The sequence below is a fragment of the Myotis myotis genome, unplaced genomic scaffold (assembly GCF_014108235.1).
Source record: "Myotis myotis isolate mMyoMyo1 unplaced genomic scaffold, mMyoMyo1.p scaffold_m19_p_13, whole genome shotgun sequence".
NCBI lineage: Eukaryota > Metazoa > Chordata > Mammalia > Chiroptera > Vespertilionidae > Myotis > Myotis myotis.
The window spans coordinates 38,495,228-38,514,132 of record NW_023416317.1 but is presented as its reverse complement, the minus strand read 5'-3'; the positions used below and the strand labels follow the sequence as shown (position 1 = coordinate 38,514,132).

Here is an 18,905-nt window from a genome sequence, read left to right as displayed (position 1 = left end):
TTCAAATATTCCAGGAAGAAATGGGAATGTTTCTGAAACAGCATATCTTGCTTCCTGTTTCTTTAAAATGTACTATGATAGAGGCGTGTAACATTTTAACTGAAAGGTACCTCGAGAACATCCCTTTCCCCATCCCTTCCCTGAGTCTTAAGGGTCCCAAATAAAGTGTTCAGTAACCATCTGTAGAGGGAGCAACTAGGATCTGTTGAAAGGAAGACCAAGAAATTGAGAATTAAAAACTTTTCTCACCTCCTTCCACTCCTAGTTTATAGCAGAGCAGCTCCTCTTTATTCTGTATTTACATACATATAAGAATGATTTCAGCCGAAACCGGTTTGGCTCAGTGGATAGAGTGTCGGCCTGCGGACTGAAGGGTCCTAGGTTCGATTCCGGTCAAGGGCATGTACCTGGGTTGCGGGCACATCCCCAGTGGGAGATGTGCAGGAGGCGGCTGATCGATGTTTCTCTCTCATCGATGTTTCTAGCTCTCTATCTCTCTCCCTTCCTCTCTGTGAAAAATCAATAAAATATATTTAAACAAAAAAAAAAGAATGATTTCATTGCAAGAATTTTCAAGAACATAGCTATGCCCACAATATTAGGATGCTCTAGCTCCTTGCCAGTAAGGAAATCATATGTTAGATGACGATGCATGTTCAGAAATTTATCTATTCCATCTAATCTTCAGTCAATCCACGAAGTCATCCATTGGTTGGGAATTGAGGATTTCTGCCTTCTGGAACCCCTCTCCATTTCCTCTTTGACTGGCCTTTGGGTCCATGAACCCCTGGCAAGTTGCTCTCCTTACGCTTCCCCAAGATCTGACTGTCAGTCATCTCCTTCCAGTTTGTTTTGCTATAGATGTCATTGTAGTAGAGGTGGGCAACTTCAGATCTTGCCTCCTCTGGGCTCTGGAGGGGTGCACTTAGACTTTCCAAGTTCCTTAGAATGAAATACCCATAAAACAAACTTTCCCCCCAAATGCTAAGGGACCGTTTTAGCATAACTTTTATAGGTTATTCTGAAAACCCCCTTGACATTGTTCTTCTATCTTACTAAGACTGCTATTATTTTCATCCCTCCTTAGTGTAACTTAGATCTGATTGGGCACAGTTATGGAGGTTCCTGAAAGGGAATGAGTCTGATAGTTGGAAGGAGAAAATGCTATTTCCTCCACAAGAGGCTTCTAATGTGATAAATAGCAAGTAATTCAGAGACCAGGATGGACACCCCAGAACTTCTCACTCAAAGTTAGTCTTTATTCAAGGCACTGAAATTTTGCTTCTCTAATTATTATCACAGAGTAAAAAACAGCATTTTTCTATAATAATTTTGCAAATGAAAAAACTGAGGTTCAGAGAATTGTAACTTGCTTAAGGTCATACAGTCCATGATTGGAAAGCCAAAATTTAAACTAAGCCAATCTTAGCTTCATTCCATTTTATTTATAATAAGGCTTACACGTCAGCTCATAGACCTGGTGCCATGATCTCCTAGGTTGTATTAAGATTTGTACAAAGATTTATCCACTTTCTGCACTTACACACCTATTGCAAGGCAATGTTTCTTATCTTCTTCACTTGAAGATAGTGAAAAATGAATCAATGTTTACAAAAGGGACTTGAGATCTGTAGATGAAATTCATGTAAGATTGGAAAAAGAATCACAAGATTATCTCTGTGTCTACTGAAAATATTTTTTAAAAGCATAAGTAAATTATTTTTTAAGTTTTCTAAGTGTGTGATGAGAAAGGACAGCTAGGAAAAATGAAGAAACGTAAGGAGCTGTAGGTTCCAAGAATTCATAGAATGAAAGTAGTGCTTATTTTTGAAGTGCACGATGTTAAAAATCATGGGGAGTTTTATCAATCATTTGTAGGCCTCTTTAGGAAGGAGCAGAGTCTTTTGATTATTCTTTCAAAGTCAAATAGGATCTCAGAAACTAAAATCTTAGCATGTTGTAAGTAGACATCACTGGTTTTTTTGAGAGACTGAAAAAGCCCCCCAGTCCTGGTCCCACCTTTGGTTTCAGGTAGAGTGAACATTTGGGGAAACTATGCATGCCAACCATATTGATTTATTAAGAATTGACAAGGAGCCTGACCAGTGTTGCTTAGTGGATGATATGAACCAAGAGCCAGAAAAACTGTGCATGGGAAGTTTTAGTTAACCAAGTGGACATAGTGAAGATCACTTCCTCTCGCCCTCATTGTCTGTGATTCAGTCACATAACACTTAAGTATAAGAGTAGTATAGTCTGGCTGTGTACCAAGGGAAAAAAATAAGTTTCTTCCATGGGTTCCTGACATTGTGTCCCATAAACTAGCAATATTATTACAGAAAGTATTGTTTTCTTTATGTGGTAAAAGATAGAGGGTTGTAAAAGAAGGTGGGGAAGCTGCTCTATTAGAAATATACTTCTCTTAATGTTTTCTCTCTCTCCTGGATCTATTTTTTTTTTAAATTTTGCTAAATATCTACATTGAAGACAGAAATATTTGAAAAAGTATTCATGGTATGATGGGAGGATCATGAGCTTTGGAGACAGGAAGACCTGGTTTCAAGTTTTTCCTCTGTGGACCTTAAGCTAGTCTCTTAAACATTATGAACCTCATTGTGAAATGGATATAATGAAATCTTATTTTGAGGGAAACTATGGCTGTTATATAAAATCCATTGTATGTATGTATAGGAAAAAACATAACATATATAGGGTTTGGTAAAATTTATGTTTTCAGTCATCTACTAAGGGTCTTGATACATAGCATCTATGGATAAGTGGAGGGGGGGCGACTACTGTATTATCATTATTAGGGCAACTCTAAGTTATTTTTACCTCATCTAAAAAAATCTATGGAAAGATGTGTATTAGTTATGTTAACACTAAGCTGCCGTAACAAATATACCTCGAATTTAGATGACGTGGATGTCTATTTCTCTTATAGATAATCTTTCTGCAGTAAGCATTTCTGATTTTAGCAAGTCATGCATTGCAGACTTTGAGGGCATTGGAGGCAGAAAGTAGACAATTTAAAATACTAATTGATGGAGGAAAGCCTTGTTAATATTTCTATGGATAATTAAAATTAAGTATTTACCTAAAAATTTACTTTCAAAGTAACTAATACATTATTTCACTCAGTAACCTGCTTATAAACGTTTGTAACAGTGCTCTGTTTTAGGAATGGGGAAAATTTCACTGGGGGTGAAATGATTTATGTTGGCTATATGAATAAAGTTGGGAGACTAGTGGGGAGCTATGCCTTCCCAGTTCTAGCTTGTTACTTACTGTACCAAGCAAGCTACATCACCTCTCTGTCATGAAGATGTGATAAAAAAATCTCCATCAAACAAATAAATGTCGTATATATGTTAATAAGTAAATTAATTATTTCATGTGACAGTAAAAAGTGTGATTTTACTTTTTGCATAATAATATATAATTATCGTTCAACAAATAGATATTGAGAACCTACTATGCCCCTAGTGACAGAATAAAATCCTTCAAGGTCTGCAAGGATTAATACTAGATGATTTGTTTATAGGTTATTTTACATGATTCCTTCTCTTTATTTAAACTTTCTAGTTGATGCACTTTCTGAAAAAAGTAAAGATATTTTAAGATAACTCATTGATGTTATTAAAAAATATTAACTCATTTTTCTGCTTTTACAAATGATAGAATCAAAATGCAGGTCTGTTTCCAGAATTCCATCTATAATATGGAAATGTATATTAGTAGAATTAAGTAAGGCAACAGTGCTCAGTTCAGAATGACAGTGTCAGATGGAGGCCACTTGATTTGGCAACTCCATGTCCAAGCATTCAGATCTTTCATTTATGCCTACCTTTCCAAAGATCCATTGTTCTAATTAATTGATTAAGTATTAAATTATCATGTCCTGTATTACAATCACTAACAACATACTTGTTCTCTATCCCATAACTGCAATGGACATTCTATGCTTTCCTTTTACCTGATGTGGCAGCAGCAGTGAATAGTGAAAACCATTCCCTTCCACAAGCTATTATTTTGCTTGGCTTTCATGATACCAGATTCTTCAGGTTTTTATCTTATTTCCCATGTTCTATATCTTCTTTTCTAGTGCCATTTCCTGCGATGCCAATCTGTTGTAATGCCCCACAGCATAAGTGTGTGTTGAACATATCAATATTTAAATGAACAGATAAACAAACAAGTACATCTAATTTTTAACCTAAATGTGTGGCACTAATAGTGGGAGTTTCAGGAAATGAGAGCAGAATGACCAGAGGAAGCTGTGGAACTTTGGGAAAGATTTTTTTGTAAGACGTGAAAGCACAGCTTTGAATAAACAACCTCAAGGGTCTCCATAATTCCTTGTTGAAAACTAAATGTTGGAATCATTTTGCAAACTTTGTTCTTGATTTTGCTCTTGGTTCCCATGAAGCTTGAATCACTGAATTATTCTTGAAGTTCTTTTGTTATCTTAACACATTAACTTAGCTCATTACAGCTGAGTATGTAGTGGAAAATAGCATCTGTTTACACTGTAATAATATAAAAAATTACTTACCAGTAACAGAATAAAGAGCAATTTGCAAAAGCTAATCATATTTGTGCACTTGTCTGCAAAAATTAAATTGTTAATATATGCCCAAGGGGCAATAACTTGCTGGTTTAAGCGGTGGAAGCAGTGATATTAACAAGCATAGCTTGGACAACTCCTGTACTTAAGATTGAATTCAAAATACTTTAACTTGTCATGTAAATATAGATGTTCATTAATTTTGTTAACTTACTTTGACCCTGGTAAATTCAAGCAATGTAGGGATTCAGGTAATATCATGGAAAATCCTATGGTTAGAAACTTCTTAATATTTACTAAGTCAAAGTTTTAATAATTCTTAGAGAAAACTTTCTTTAACTTTTTTTAGTGTTAATTGCAAAAACTATTGGGAAAACATTTCAAATGAAGCCATCCCCCAAAGCACTGACATTAAAAGTCTGTTTAAAATTTGAAAGTTAACATTTGAAAATATGGAAAAATAAATGGATTGGAATCTTAGTAATCTCACTGAGTTGCAGCTTTTTACTTCTTCAGATAGGGAAGCCAGGGAATGCTTACATTTTATAGTCACTGAGACTTTTACATTTTACACTTATAATTTTTTAAAAAAATATGTTATTTATTTTAAAGAGGGAGAGAGGGAGAGGGGGAGAGAGAGAGAGAAACATTGATCGGCTGCCTTCTGCACATTGAGCCTGCAACCCAGGCATGTGCCCTGACTGGTAGGAATGGAACTGGTGACCTTCTGGTGCATGGGAGGATACTCTCAACCAACTGAGCCACATCAGCCAGGGATACACTTACAAAAGCTTCTAAAAATATTATTTACAAAATAAACCCTTTGTCCTTTGGTCATAATAGAGACAGATGCCATTAGGTTTTTCTCCCCTCCTTTATTTATCAAGGGGAGAGAAAGAAATCTATATGACCTTAATCTTTAAATTCCCCTTTTTCTGGATGACAGGGTGTAACCTATTCAACTAAGACAGTCTTACTTCAGACATGTTAATAATATTCATTAAGCACAGCTCTCTTTTATATTTAGCCAGCCCTCAATTACTACTCTCATCCTGCCTTGTTGCTTTTGACCTACCCTATAATAAGTTTTCCGTTAATGGCTGATTCCATCCACTACAATTTTAACTGAGCGAACAGCCCCCTGCTAGGTTTGGAGGCCACTTCATTGTAGCCTCCTATGAAAAGTGTTTACCAATCCTGATATCACAGATCTGATGATAGAACCTTTATCCTTGTGAATTCAGCCTCCAGAGACCAAATGCTAAGATACGATATGCTATATGTCAGAAGAAATTGATCCTTTCTTTCCAGTTAACTCATTTTGGTGTGAGGATGAAAAGGAGATGATTCAGTCCGTGGCTGAAACTTGAAGATTTTCAAGCACTTTAAGAAAAGACTTTTTTTTAGGCTAAACTGTGAAGTATACTTTAGCTCAATGAAGAATTTAAGAATATGTTGTCTTCTACGCTGTCAGTTGGAGTCTTAGTTCATTCACTCAAACGTAGCAGCTGATTAAGGATTGTGTTTCAGTGGTAAAACAAGAAAAACATATTTTATTTGCCTTTCAAATGGCATTTCCCAGTAGCTTGGGTTGCCATCTGTTGCTGATAACTCCCCAATTTAGCCACAGCCTAGACTTCACTCTAAGCTCCATATCAAATAATTACAGAGCCCATGTTTCTTCGATGTTTTAGAGTCCTTGAACTCAACATACCCTAACCCAACTCATGTCCTCTCCCCATACATTTGGACCTCTTTGAATATCAAAAATTCTAGAAGACAGAACCTCCAGTCATGCATTTGGAAGAAGCAGAAATCTGTGAGAACACCCCTCAAAATTCACCATCAATTCTCTTAATTCTTGACATTTTTAATTCACCTATTAATCAAATGTGTGTACTATCCTTTCTCTTTCTCTCTCGTCATCACATTCTTAGCTGTGGACATCTCTTCTTTGGACCATTACGATAATAATCCAACCCTTTGCTCCATCCCCATTTTTACCCCTCTCCTCCCATCCAGCCCAGTCGTCCCTGGCCAAGTGTTCTCATTAAAATTTAAACATATTTGTGTTACTGTATTTCTTAAAAACCTTTGAGCAGCCTTCCATTTGAACAGAGATTAAAGAAGATGACCCTTATCCAAGCCTACAAGGCTCTCTGCTAGAGCAGACTTGTGCCCAGTGATACTTCCTGGTGTCTGAAGGCTTCACATTTCAAGATAGAAACAAGTTTCACATAGTTTTCCATACTTTATTTGGCACTTCATTAATTTATTGGAGCTTGTATTGAAATAACTTAAATGGGTGAACCCTCAGATCAAATGGTGCTAGTAATGGTGTCTAAAGCATGGGCCCAAGATAGAGAAACATTAGTAATGTGAAGTTTAACCCCTTTGCAATGGGACTTGCAAATAGTTTTTTTTGCATTTTTCAAACCTTTCTTACTTTGCTTATAGTATTTTTTAATAGAACAAACTTGTGAATTTAGTTTAATTTATCAGCCTGACTATTTCTTTATCCCTTAATTGCAATAGCATCTGGCCACAGGTCAGTCAGTCCTTGGTGAATGAATGAAGAGAAAAAGGATTGAAATAAAGGTGGATTCTGCCTGTTAGTTTAAGTTCTTAAGGTTATTTGTGATATCTTACTCCCAGTGCACCCAAAGTGCTTCAGAAAATTGTTATGGTGCTTAACACTGACAAAACATCTGGCTCAAATATCAACCATTATTTTGTGGACCCGAAGACTCTCACTAACAATTGCATATTTTAGAGGTGATCTTTGGGACAAGTTCACTAAGGGAACAATTGTAACAATTCTCAGATGTATGAATTAGAAATTAGAAATGCTACAAACCTATTGAAGGAAGTCCTTCTCTGACTTATGGAGAAATAAGGAATTTATTAATTTTCCCCTTATGGAAGGTGCTTTTCTTCAGCAAATACAAGGTATATATATATATATTATTACATGGGTTTGTAGGGAGGAAAATGGGCTAATGATGTCAGAATTAATTTCCCTATATTGTTTTAGAACATAAATATTCCATTGTGAGAGTTAAATGGTATAAACAGAGAAATAGCACTTGAATACTGCAAATGCCTATCTGTGTATTTAAAAGAATTCTGTGTTAAATAAATCTTAAAGTGCAGAGTCATCACTGGAATTACTCATTGCATTTCCCGGATTAAATAAAATCTTAGTAGTTATTCATCAGAATTTTAAAAAAGTGAAACAATCTCCATATTATTCCTTTGCAAAGAGCGCTCCCCTATAAATAGCACAATTTGCAGTTGGTGATAAGTTTCTCCTGGAGAAAAAAAATAATAGTTTGTGTTTGTGCCAGATGCTTTTCCAGCAGTAAGTGCCATAAAAATTCCCTGAAGTGTATTCAACAGATAAGGCAAAGTGCCAGAGAATGGCAGGGAATTAAGTCGAACCCTGTTCACATGTAAAATCCTTTGAGACACCATATGCATATTTCCATATTGAAGTAAAAATGTGAAGCTAATTCAAGTGCATTTCCTAGGCACTTGTTTAGAGATCTAGATTAGGACTTAGGGATGCAACGACAAGGAGCATTAGGTCTTTCCCTGTCTATTGATAGAGTCACTCTCTTTTTAGAAGAAACAAATATTTAACCCTTGTTATGGCAGTGACATCAGTGGTACCCAACACTACATACCGCACACTACATGGAGTAGGTGACATGTGCTAATAGACATCTGTCAGCAAAATAAGGTGTTACGCAGAGAGAACTAGTCATGCAAAGGCTAAAAAATGATTTCTTCTCGGGGTATTTTTCTTAAGAGAATAAAAGGGATATACATCCATCCTTTATCTGCACTACAAGCAGATTTCCTTGCTAGAGAATGACCTTGTGACTGTGACTGAGAGGTGAGGACTTGAGGTAGGTAGATTGCCTGGAGGAGGAAGGCGGGGGTTACATAGAGGAAGCATGCACTTCATGCCAGAAAAGAAGATATTTTTCTCTGCTGCTGATACCAACATCTATGCCAGCTTGACCCTCGGACATAATTAAATTCAACATTTCTAATTACCTCCAAACGTTTAAATGGTACATGACAATCACACAGAGAGAAAAGTATTAAGCTATGGGCATTGTGAAGGGATGGATATTGAATACTGATTAAGTAGTTAGACAATGTGTTGTTGTTTCTAATACACCTCAGTTTCATACAAGACATTTTTGTGATTATATCACCGGAGTTAAAACTCACGTGAGGTCTCAGGCTTACAAAAAGCCCCCCAAAGTATTGAGCCTACTTAGCCAGGTCCAAATATTCCTTTTAGCTAAACTAGACCATGCACACTGGCTTCAAGAGCCCCACTACCAGCCTGTGTCCCCCAGTGAGGGACCCAACGTTAGAAGTCAGTGAAGTAGCTGTTTTGATTCCAAATTTACAGAAAAAGATGGTTTCACAACAGGAACCAGGCAAAACCTCTCAAATGAGCTTCTTTCACTCAAATGAGTACTCCCTACTTTATCATTCACATTAGATACTTGAAAACATTAAATGCTTAATGTTTAAAAATCGTGAATGTTTGTAGATGAGGTAAAGAGCTTTGAAAAGTTGATTCTATCTAGATTCTTTTTTTCCAACCACATAAGCACTTAGTAACAGGATATTTTCTTTGCTTATAAAATAAAAGAGTTACCTAATGTATCTGAAAAATGATGACATGCCTCTCCTTTGTGTATTTAGGTTTTTTTTTGTTTGTTTCAGTGAGTAGTGGTAGTGTATAAAAAGCATTTTACTCTTGGTGCTATTATCTTCTTTATTCTATTTTTTTTCCCCATTCATACGACTGTTACTGTCCATTTCTCTATTGAAGAGTGCAAAAGACAGGGACACATTACATTTAAAACAAGGCATCCATCACTTGAGCTCAGAGAGAACACTCATAATTGAATCATGTTTTTTACTTTGGGTCTCAAAGCCAGTGAATTTTCATTTTTATTCATAATGTAGTCATCTACTGCTGCATTAACTACACAATCAAAAATTAAAATAAATTAATAAATACTCTGCATGGGACATTTAATTAAGGAATAAAAATATCTATATTACATCACTTCCCCTCTTGTGTAAGAGAATTTGAAAGGTACATGTAGTCACAGCGGTAAGGAAAATGTAAAACAATGAGCTCTTCTATCTGTACATTTCTCCTTCAAATCATTTAAGTGGAGTAACAGAAAAGGCACTCTTCTTGGCTTACCGGAGTGGTTTTTATTTGCCTGCTGGTGAGAAGTTTTCCTCAATAAAAAAGCCCTAAGTACATAATGAAAGAACCAGGATATGACTAACACTACATTCGTTTAATGCAAATGAAAATAGTGACTTAGGTGCTTGTTATAGTGATGCTATAAGAATTGTGATACAGGGCTTAGCTTTGCTTGTGTTCTCATAGGGTTGGGGGTTCCCCCAGCCCCACAGAAAGGATAATGGCAGAGCATTCAGTAGAGAGGTAAAAAAAAATGGGGTCCAAGGGTCACGCTGCAATAATAATTAGCTTGGGGAGAGAAAGTAAAAAAAAAAAAACTCCAAAGAGAAAGTCACAAGGACTTGGAAAGCACTTACATGGGATTTTAGAATTGTATGGAGGTTTTCAAGGTTGATTTACTATTTTGCTTTAATTTGTCTTGGGTAGAAATTTTCCAATTACATATGTATCTGAGTTATTTTATTTTTTACTTCTTTTTATGACTTGTTCTTAAGGAAATAAACTTTTGATAATTTTTCTGGGTAATGCATGTTGCTGACATTTAGACACATGCAACTGTTCCGTCTTCAAATAATTATGCATTAATCTTAAAAAAAACCTAGACTTTGGATACTTATAGAAGAAGGAGTCATCTTTGTAGAAAATCCACTAATATTAAGATGAGTGGCTCTGAAACTTTAGTTTGCATCAGAATTACCAGAAGTGCTTGTAAAACATGGATTGCTGAGCCCCATCTCCATCGTTTCTGATTCAGTAGGACTGGGATGGAGGTTGAGAATTTGTATCTCTAACAAGCTCCCAGCTTCTGTTGCTGCTACCGGTCTGGAGACCACACTTTGAGAACTAATGCTTTATAGGAATGTTCAATTAAGCTGAGAGTGGAGAAAAAGGGGGTTAAGATGGAATCAGGACTTGGAGATCTTCTATTGGTATATGCAAATGTGATATTCAAAATATTTCACTAGCCACTGACCAAATGGAATGCATACGTGTCTTAATCCATATGGCGAAGCCTGTGCCCACTGCCTCAATATTAGACCTGAGTGAGTGTATGCCACCTGAAAATGACGTACTGATTAATCAAAATTTTAAATTTTTTAAAAAGTATTTCTTCAAATATAAATCTAAATAAGTGTTTTAGAGTTTAGGATACTATATCATGTTTTATCATTTCATTGTTGTATTTATCTCCAAACAATAATCTCAGCTAAAATATTCAAAATCAGATAATTTAAAAAAAAGAATCCCTCACTCATCTGTTATCTCTGCCCTCCTCAAAGAACATGGCAACTTCTTTAATAACTACTGTTCATTTTTCTCATATTTTAATAAATTTGATATGTGGTAAAATTACATGGTATCAACTAACAAAGATCACGTTTTCCTTTTGGAATGATGTGTTCATGAAAATTAATTGGTTATGGTAACCAGATACATATACTTACAATACACTTCCTAGTATAAAAAAATATATATATTAAGACACCTTTATATAAAAGAGATGGTGAGTAACAAACAGTATACCAGGTATTGGTGCTAAAGGAATAAAATAATACATGAATATTAAATATCCTATGAGTTTCACAGTAATAGTGATTTAAAAAGAATCCTCTTAGATAAGTAAAATAAATGTGTGTGTGTGTGTTTCAGAAGGATGAAACTTCTCCCGAATGTTAGCCACTCGACAGTTATTTTTATCTACTTTGGAACTTCCACTGTTTTTAAACTGGAAGACATTTTGAAATTCTGAAGATAAACTTTGATGACTGAACAGTCTGACTGGCTACTGACAACTAGGGTGTGGTGGTGACATTTGAAGTGGCATCATTCTTTTCTTCAGGAATGTGTGTGCATATCTTTAATGTCAGCACTTGCCACTTGTTAGATTTGCTGGTGTCATGTGCTAGTTCAAAGTCAGTAATAGTGATTTTTATTACACGGTTCCCCAGTATTCCACTTGTCATTGACAAGTAAGTTGTCAAAGCCCAATTTTGATTGTTCTGCTCACTTCTGTGTGTACTCCGATCATCTGATTCTGTTTCTAGTTTTAAAATACAAAATCCTGAAATGTGCCATAATGAAGGAGTACACTTCTTTAACCTTGGAATCATTCCTGAGGAGAAATAATTGTTTGCTTGTGGCTGACAGTTCCCAGGTTTCTGGGAAAGACTTGACTCAGAAACTGGCTAATAAATAACAGGAAACAACCTTGGAGGGAATGTGGTGTGCTCTGTTACATCCAGCGTCTCTCTGCCCAGATGAGGCCCACAGAGACATCTCTGGCCAACTGTTGCTTTAAAAAAATCTCCCAGCAGAATTCTTACTTAGGTTACAGTCACAGAAAGATTAGATATGGCTGCATAATCTATCCAGTCCAGCGAAGTGGCAGAAAGGGGAATAAGAGTAATGAGAGTTGGCTGAGTTGTTTTTTGTTTTATTTTTTAGGGTTTTTTTGAGGTTTATTTTTTTATACAAGGAATACACTTTTATACAACACACCCATATTCAGTTGGACCAAGAGTTATGGGGTTCCTATACATAGAAAGAGTAATACTAATATGACCTAAAAGTAGTCCAATACATTCTACAAACATTAAATAAGGGTGGATGACAAAGAAAATCTATAATATCCAGAAGGGTTATCTGCATTCGGTTTCCAACTGTCCATTTCCACCTCAAGACACACACCTGCACCATCACAATTACATTGATTTCCTCTAGTGCTACCTGCATTCTGTACACCTTCATTCCCCCAAAACCTACACATCATGGGTTCTCCATACCACTTTGAACCTTCATATCATTGGTGTGTTTTGGTTTTTTTTTCAGATTTGAGGGAGGCTTAGTTGTCTTTCTTTTAATCAGATAATTTTAAATTAAGATGATTATTATCAGGGTGCTTTGGGGCTGTTATTCAATTAACAAATGAGTGTGCATTTTTTATTTTTTGGTTTTCTTTTGCTTTTAATATATCCAGTGTCTCAATTGGACACACCAACTATTAGTCATTTTGTTATCTCCTTCTCCCACAACTCCCTGAGCCATTTCACTGGTGGGAATCATTGGCTTGGTTGTATCTGTATGGAGAATATTTGGGGGTATAAGTATTCTTTTTCCTGTTTGGTTCTTTTCAAGTGTTTCTTATTTTCCAAAATAGTGACACTCTCCTGGTCCTATGGTATTCTAAAACAAAGTGTTATTTGGTTGTAAATACCACTGAAAATGCATATTTTATATATGTATGTGTAGATATTAATGTTAATTTAAACACTGTCTTTAATAGGTATTGTATATAAAACATGTACTACTATGCTAGGGGTAGGAATGCTGACAGAGAGAAGAGAAGAACTTTGCTTTAAGGAAAAGTATGTAGCCAGTTGTCTTGAGAAGATGACCCACTATATTGTGGATTTAATTGACTATAGCATATTGTCCTCAAAAGATATGTCTAAAGGAATTTATTTATTAATAAGAAGAACTAGGCAGGAAATAAAAAGGGACACACCTCTCTGTTCATCAAAGTTGCATTCTCCATGTAGAATCAAACCAGTCCAATCTATTGCTGGTTCGTCAATTAACTATAGCCAGTGTTAACTTCATATTTTGACTCACACTGTGTCTTTTGATGTTATGTGTTGTTGGAAAACTTGTAACTGATGCATGAGTGTCCTTTCTGTTCAAACTGTTTCTAATATATGATTTCCTTGTCCAGTGTTCTTTCAATAAGGGTACCTAGTCCTTTGAGGATACTTGTCAGAATGATGCAAATGAAGGTGTAGATTAATTATTTATCATTTATAGAAATATATACTGCAACACCCTACCTACCACTGTTGCTATGATGGAGAGGACAGTGTGATTCTTATTTTTCTTGCAAAATGGAACCTTGAGTTTATTTTTTTATTTAATATATATTCTATTGATTTCAGAGAGGTAGGGAGAGGGAGAGAGAGATAGAAACCTCAATGATGAGTGAGAATCATTGATCAGCTGCCTCCTGCACGTCCCTTACTGGGAACCAAGCCTGCAACCCGGGCATGTGCCCTTGACCTGAATCTGACCTGGGACCCTTCAGTCCTCAGGCCAATGCTCTATCCACTGAGCCAAACCAGCTTGGGTTTAAATAAGCCTTTGGAAGTAATGGGCAGTCTAACAGGCAGAGGTCTCCGCTGAGATAGCTTCTTTGCGAGGTGACATTTTGAAAGGTTTTTGAGCTGGGAATCCTTCAGATCTAAGAATTTCCCTGCTCATTCCCAGTCTACCCAAGTCACCAAGGCTTCCCCACCCCCCCATAAATAAACATTAATAAATATAGATATCTTTAAGATGATTTTCTATCTCAATGAATGTGTCTCTCCACTACCATAAAAAGATAGTTTTAATAAAATATAAACTTGGGAAAATATATACTACTATTAATATATATATATATATATATATATATATATATATATATATAGACAAAAGAATTGCATTGGCCCCATTACATAGTCAAAACACACTGTAGCCTCCTGACAATGGACCGGGGCCTGAAAGACTCATATGTTGAAAGAATGCCTCTACCTTGAATTTCTAAGGCCACCCTCTATGGGAAGCAAGCTGAAAGAAAGAATCCGAAAATTACCCAGCTTCTGTGTACTCCATTTGGACTTAGGCAATGCATTTGCTTTTGAACTCTCAAGCTTCGATCTCAGCCTCCTGAGTGCTCACTTCCTTGTTATATGTGAACCTTTTCTTCTAGACACCTGTTGGGGACTGTATTAATAAGACACATTGTAGAAAGAGGAACACATTTTCCAAGCCAAGAAGGTGAGAGCTATTTCTTTCTAGGGCTCTTGTTACTTGGGAGCCCAGCATCTTCTGTGGCAGAACAAAGGCAGCACAGGTGTAAAGTCTTATTTTTTTCCCACTCCACAAAGAAAATGTTGTTGATGTGGTTAGTGTTCAGCTACATGCCTCTTAAGAGAAGCGATATATTCCTCCCTTCCAACCAGACGTTTTAGAACTCGATTCCCATTGCTTTCTAGCATCATTCTAAATAGAACCCTACTGTTTGGCCATGGCCAAAATTAGCTTGAATGGTACCGATTATTGAAAGGGAGTCTGTATTTGCAGTAATACAGAGAATGCTAGTTTAGAAATGAGCCTGATTGCATGGTTCATTTTGTTCTCCTTTGTAGAGCCAGGCTGCGGCCCACTACAAAGGCACGAAACATGCCAAGAAGCTCAAAGCACTGGAAGCCATGAAAAATAAGCAGAAATCTGTCACTGCCAAGGACAGCGCAAAGACTACCTTCACCTCCATCACTACCAATACCATCAACACCAGCTCTGACAAAACAGGTTAAGCAACGATCTTTGTTGTTGTTGTTGTTGCTGCTGTCGCCATCATTGTTCTTTGGGGCTTCTTCCCTTGTCTAACCCTGTGTCTATTGACCTATGTTCCTGCCACGTTGATTCATGCATGATCCATCTTTCTATGTGATGGTAATTGTTTCCCCTCACTTTTTTAATGCCCTTCAGACACTAAAATAATCACAAGTTATACTGCAGAGTTTGCATTTGAAACAGTCCTGTGACTGTTTTAAAGCAACACACAAGTCATAAAGGCATTCGAAGCCATGTCCCCAATAACCCTTGTTGAGAAGTGAACCTTTCTGACGTGCATTGTTTGCATCTAGTGTGCAGCACTCTAGCCTGAGACCGCATGGCAGATTTGATTGAACGGTGCGTACACAACAAGGTATGTCCAATGAATTGAGAAGGCCCCAATAAGGGCATTATTGCCGACAGGCCTTATTCTCATAAATCCCAAGCAGTGCAGTGTTTTAAGTAATTCTGGGCTTCTTACGGCTGGGTAACCTCTCCTCTGCATACACAGGTAAGTGTTATTGATACCAATTACTCTTTTTAACAGAGTCTTCGCAGTGAAATAATGGCCTCTGAATGGCCCCTTGGGATAGCTCCTGCAAACAGCTAGTTTATTTGCAGCAGGGGAAGTCAGTGGGGTTTCCCTAAGCTGACATCTGAAAATATAAGAACACTTGTCCTCAAATTTTACATGAAAGTCCTGTGTGACGTATGGATGTACATTTAATACACTACTGTCTAAAACAAGAGCTGGTACATGGTTTCCAGTTCCTTCAAATGGCAATGTTCAGGAAGCATCCATATCATCATAGATAGTCTTAGCTAGAGGAAACTCTCCTGGCCATGACTGATAAAAACATAAAATGCTACAGTGAGCAAATAGAACAGATCATAGTGACTTTATGACACCTGGTTGCATCCATGAGACACATAGGATCTGGGGAGATGCCTGTTCCTGTGTGAATCTCTAAGGGATGATGATGTTCTCTCCAAGTTCCCATGACAACATCGTTGTCCCTTACCCAGGTGTTATTGGTAGATGCATCATGCTGTCCTCCCTGAGAACCCTGTGTACTTTCTGAAGCTGAGTGCCTCTGTCATCTTTGTATACTGTCACGAGGTGTAGGTGCTGAGTAAAATGTCTATTGGATGCTGAATTTTCTCTCACCCCCTCGATTCTCTGATTCATTTAATTTTGTGTCACAACGTACTACAGGTGAAAAAGAAGTACTTGTCATCTTCACTTCTTTGATATCCAGAGTAAGAGCTGGATTATGTCGCTTTATTAATTTAGATGTACAACTTACAGGGAAAGCATTAATCTTTTCTCTATTAATTTAAAACATATTCCCTTCTTTTGGGGAGCTATCAGGGAGTGAGCAGTAATGAAGCAGGTGAGTGTAATTTTTGTTCCCAGATATTAGAGCACAGATTGGCATCCCTAAAGCCATAATTTCCATAAAGAAATGAATGCATTTCATTTGCAAAAAGATAGTAAGTGGAGAGAACAAAGGGGTGGGTTTGATTTAAAGAGATGAGTTTGTTGTAAAGAGTTTGATGAAAAGTTTTTGCTTGCCTCCAAACGTTTCTATTCTTATACACTTCAATCAATAATGGCTATTTGGATTTCCTTGACTCCTCTTTTTTTAAATTTAATTTTATTGGAGTGACATTGGTCAACATGAACACATAGGTTTATGTATGGATTTCCAAGTTACAAAATCTGTATATAACACTATGTTTCCACCACCCAAAGTCGTCTTCTCCTGTCACCTCATATTAGGACTGCCTTCTCCCTTAACCCCCTGCCAACTACCACACTGCTTGGTGTTCATAAATTTCAGGTTTATATCCCACATGTGAATGAAATTGTATGGTTCTTAACTTTTTCCATCTGACTTATTTCACTTAGCATAATGTTCTCAAGGTCCATTCATGTTGTTGTAAATGACGCTATTTCATCCTTTCTTATGGCTGAGTAGTACTCCATTGTGTATATGTACCACATCTTCTTTATCCAGTCCTCTACTGTAGGGCACTTAGGCTGTTTCCGTGTCTCGGCCACCGTGAATAATGCTGAAGTGAACATTTGGGTGCATATATTTTTGCGTATAAATGATTTTGAGGTTTTCGGTTGTATACCTAGGAGTGGGATTGTTGGGTCATATGGTAGCTCTATTCTTAATTCATTGACTCCTCTTTAAAATGCAAAAGTCTCTGTTACATTGAGAAGGCACATCTTTTAACAATATATATGTGCATGGTGGGTAGAGCTGCTATCTTGGGTTAAGAAAGGTTCCCACATGGGTTGTCTCTGTTTTGCACGCATTCTTCCATTTCTCAACTTAAAGACCAAAATATAAATGGTGGCAGTCACCAAGGCTCTGTCCTTTTAGAAGTGGAATGGAAACTATTTTTGGATTGGCCTGTGGGTGTCAACCTACGTACAATAAACCGATTCCCAGTGGAGATGCCGGAACTTGCCCACTGGTTGGAATGGCATTGATGGTAAAACACCCCTTCAAACTAGAGCTAGAGAAAATTCCAGAAAGGCAGAAGGGATAGTCAAATCTATAAAGTTGGTAAAAAATATGTTAAAGCCAAAGAAAGAAAATTATGAGCATCAAGAAGGACATTGCTCTCCTAATCTATAGGAATCTGTTCTCAACCTTCCCCCAACCCCAAACACACACACACACACACACACACACACACACACACACGACAAAACAAAACAAAACAACAAAAAACAGTCCCATAGGTTGAAAGACTAAGGTTTCTGGCACAGGAACCTGGTATTTTAAGCCAAATTTTATAAAATGGGGATTTCCACAAAACTGTCTATAAGTAGCAGCCTAAGAAAGCTCCAGTCACGTTATAAATTGTTATCTCATTTGTATTGCAATATAAATCAGAGGCACCTATGCTAACCAAGTCGAGTTTTTTAAAAAAAAACAACACGATTACTTGTCTTTTTACTGCTGTCTGTTTCCTCATACTAATGAGGAAGGAACACAACCCTGAAAATAAGATGGGTCTCTGAGGCATTTTCCTAGAACAGTTAAATACTTGGAGCCAGACACAGAGAGAGATAAGACTCTAGAATTAAAGTTCATGTATTTTTTTTAAATAAAAAATGTTAACCATTTTGATTAATGCACAAGGTTGTTTTGGAATTTTGGGGCTTATCCATACATAAAATATATAGATGTGTATTAAATCACATTTTACCAAATTACTCTTAATAAAAACAATTCAAATATATAAAAAAACTATTTGCTTTTACAAAGGCTACATAGACAATGCTTTGGTAGATAAGAACCTTAAGAGAAAGCTGGGCAACAGTAGTGAAAAGGGCAAGAAGTAATGTGGACTTGAATTATAAAACTGACTTGGAGTTTTTCCTGGGTTTCAAAACATTCAAGAAATAGAACACTCATAAAAAAACAAATTTTCATCCCAATTCTATTTAATAAAAAGAGAGCTGTGAAAACAATTCCTCTTAAATTCCTAAATCATATATTAGGGGTTTTAATTGCTGCCTTGGGCTAACAAATATGTCTAACTGACACATTGGGTAAGTTTTTATTCACTAATTTTATGATCTTGGAATTCTCTTTTATTACTTAATGTCAGTCTGCGTGCTGGAGTGGTGAGTAATAGAGAATGCTTAGTGATCAACTACTGACTGCTCACAGAAAGCCTAGCTCCCCTATCTCT

General features: G+C 36.6%; 1 protein-coding gene across 4 annotated transcripts in view; it reads left to right on the top strand.

Moving 5' to 3' along the window:
* The window catches only part of ZNF385D (zinc finger protein 385D), a 283,059-nt gene that overhangs the window by 188,054 nt on the left and 76,100 nt on the right, over positions 1–18,905 (top strand). For all 4 annotated transcript variants that reach the window (XM_036332742.1, XM_036332741.1, XM_036332739.1 and 1 more), the window contains exon 4: positions 14,996–15,158. In XM_036332742.1, coding sequence (XP_036188635.1) covers positions 14,996–15,158 — 163 coding nt within the window. The remainder of the gene's footprint in view (positions 1–14,995; positions 15,159–18,905) is intronic.